General features: G+C 40.4%; 1 protein-coding gene across 1 annotated transcript; it reads left to right on the top strand.

Annotated features, from left to right (window-relative positions):
• The first annotated feature begins 340 nt into the window (after positions 1-340).
• LOC112245947 (potassium voltage-gated channel subfamily E member 2-like) lies at positions 341-1,224 on the top strand. The gene is given in 3 exon segments (XM_024414175.2): positions 341-503; positions 709-996; positions 998-1,224. Coding segments are annotated over 2 exon segments (333 nt in total). The 5' UTR covers positions 341-503; positions 709-714; the 3' UTR covers positions 1,049-1,224.
• Positions 1,225-2,141: the final 917 nt, after the last annotated feature.

A 2,141-nucleotide genomic window follows, 5' to 3' on the forward strand; every position in this document is an offset into this window, starting at 1 on the left:
TTGTTGTGTCCTTTTGTTCAGGGATAAGATTGTATCTCTTTTTTGAGATCCTCTTTGAGTGCATGAAACTTGATACTTTGTATCGTGGTACTGCCTGCCCCCATGTGGACTTCTTAAGTATTAGAACACATTCCACAATTGATAGCAGTGCTGCTGTTAAAAATTCCAACGTAGGCTAGTGTGTGTGTGTGTGTGTGTGTGTGTGTGTGTGTGTGTGGCAGGGTGAGAGTGACCCTCAACACTGCTCCCCTTTTCATTTCAGCTGTTTCTCAAGGTTATCAAAAACACACACACACACACACACACACAGGCAAACACTGTACATAAAATATGAGTATTGTTTATTTTTGTAACTGGCTCTGTCCTAGGCTGAGGCGGACTGGTTAGTTGTGTGGTAGGATATTTGTCTCTTTCTCATGGTACTTCTCCTCTCCAGGACCCTGCCTCTATATCGACGCCTATGAAAGGAACATCTCTCTGAACTCCCTGGAAACCCTGAACAGGTCAGATTTATTATTTAATGTCACAACTGGGCGGTATGAAGCTTCACTGTTTGTCTGATTCTGTATATAATGTGTTGTTTGTGTATGTGCTTGTTTTTGTTCTTATGTGAAGATTCAACGCACAGATCATAGAAAGACAGTACAATGTCAATGTCTTCTCTTCTGCCATTGATCCCATTCGATCTATGCTTACCCCACCCACCAGGTGATCATGCTACCTAATTGGTCAAACATGACCCTCCACCTGGTGGACTATCTGACCCATGCCCTAGGCCGTTACCTTGACAACTGGAGCCGGAACTCCTCAAAGGCAGAACAGGCTCTGGACAACACTCTGGCAGAGGAGAACTTCAGTAACGTCGTTTGGTACCTGACAGTGATGATCGGAATGTTTGCCTTCATCGTCATGGCGATCCTGGTGAGCACGGTGAAGTTGAAGCAGCGCAAGCATTCGGACGACCCCTACCACAAATACATTGAAGAGGACTGGACTGGCCCAACTTCAAGAGCAGAGCAACGTCATAAACAACCCCACAGCCAACTAACCTAATTTCTACGCACACACGCCATACCCAACACACGCATATACCATGTACAAACACACAGGCACACAAACACTCACGTACAGACACGCAATGGTCCTAAAGTCAAATAATCTTATGGTATTAGTAACAAAAGTGTTGTACTGACTGTATAACTAATATGTTGATCATGGATAGTAATCAAAATAAAGTAGTGGTTCTGTCATTACTGATGTGGTTATCTGACCTCTGACTAGGAGTCTAATTGTCTGTGCTAAAGAGGTAGGGACTGTAATTGGGCTGTCAAACCACGAGTGCCCAGTAGAGGGCAGCACACACACAGTCCTACCAAAAAAAAATGAAATAAGAGTCTAAACCCAATCTAAGCCAGGGGAGGGTTCTACTAAGCAATATGGAATTGTTTTAAGGTCATACCAAGAATCATTTTGCCATTTTATTTAGAATTTTAAGACCCCTTAAAGTATAACATGTATGTATTTGGCCTTACTGCTACTAGCCCATACAAAGACATTAAATAACATATGCTCTACATGGAACAACAGATAGCCCAACCCAAAACAAACTCTAAAAGAAGTTTGTTCTGAAGTGTCTGTCCTATATTTGAGATGTATTTAACCCCATATTGTTGGCACTAAGCAGTCTCCATACAGTGCATTCGGAAAGTATTCAGACCCCTTGACTTTTTCACATTTCGTTACGTCACAGCCTTATTCTAAAACGTATTTAAATGTTTTTTTTTCCCTCATCAATCTACACACAATACATATAATATATAATTTCTAAAAACCTGTTAATGCTTTGTCATTATGGGGTATTGTGTGTAGATTGATTAGGGGGAGAAAAAAAAACATTTTAATAAGTTTTAGAATAAGGCTGTATATATACAGTGCCTTGCGAAAGTATTCGGCCCCCTTGAACTTTGCGACCTTTTACCACATTTCAGGCTTCAAACATAAAGATATAAAACTGTATTTTTTTGTGAAGAATCAACAACAAGTGGGACACAATCATGAAGTGGAACGACATTTATTGGATATTTCAAACTTTTTTAACAAATCAAAAACTGAAAAATTGGGCGTGCAAAATTATTGCAGTT

Source organism: Oncorhynchus tshawytscha, linkage group LG03 (genome assembly GCF_018296145.1).
Source record: "Oncorhynchus tshawytscha isolate Ot180627B linkage group LG03, Otsh_v2.0, whole genome shotgun sequence".
Classification (NCBI taxonomy): Eukaryota; Metazoa; Chordata; class Actinopteri; order Salmoniformes; family Salmonidae; genus Oncorhynchus; species Oncorhynchus tshawytscha.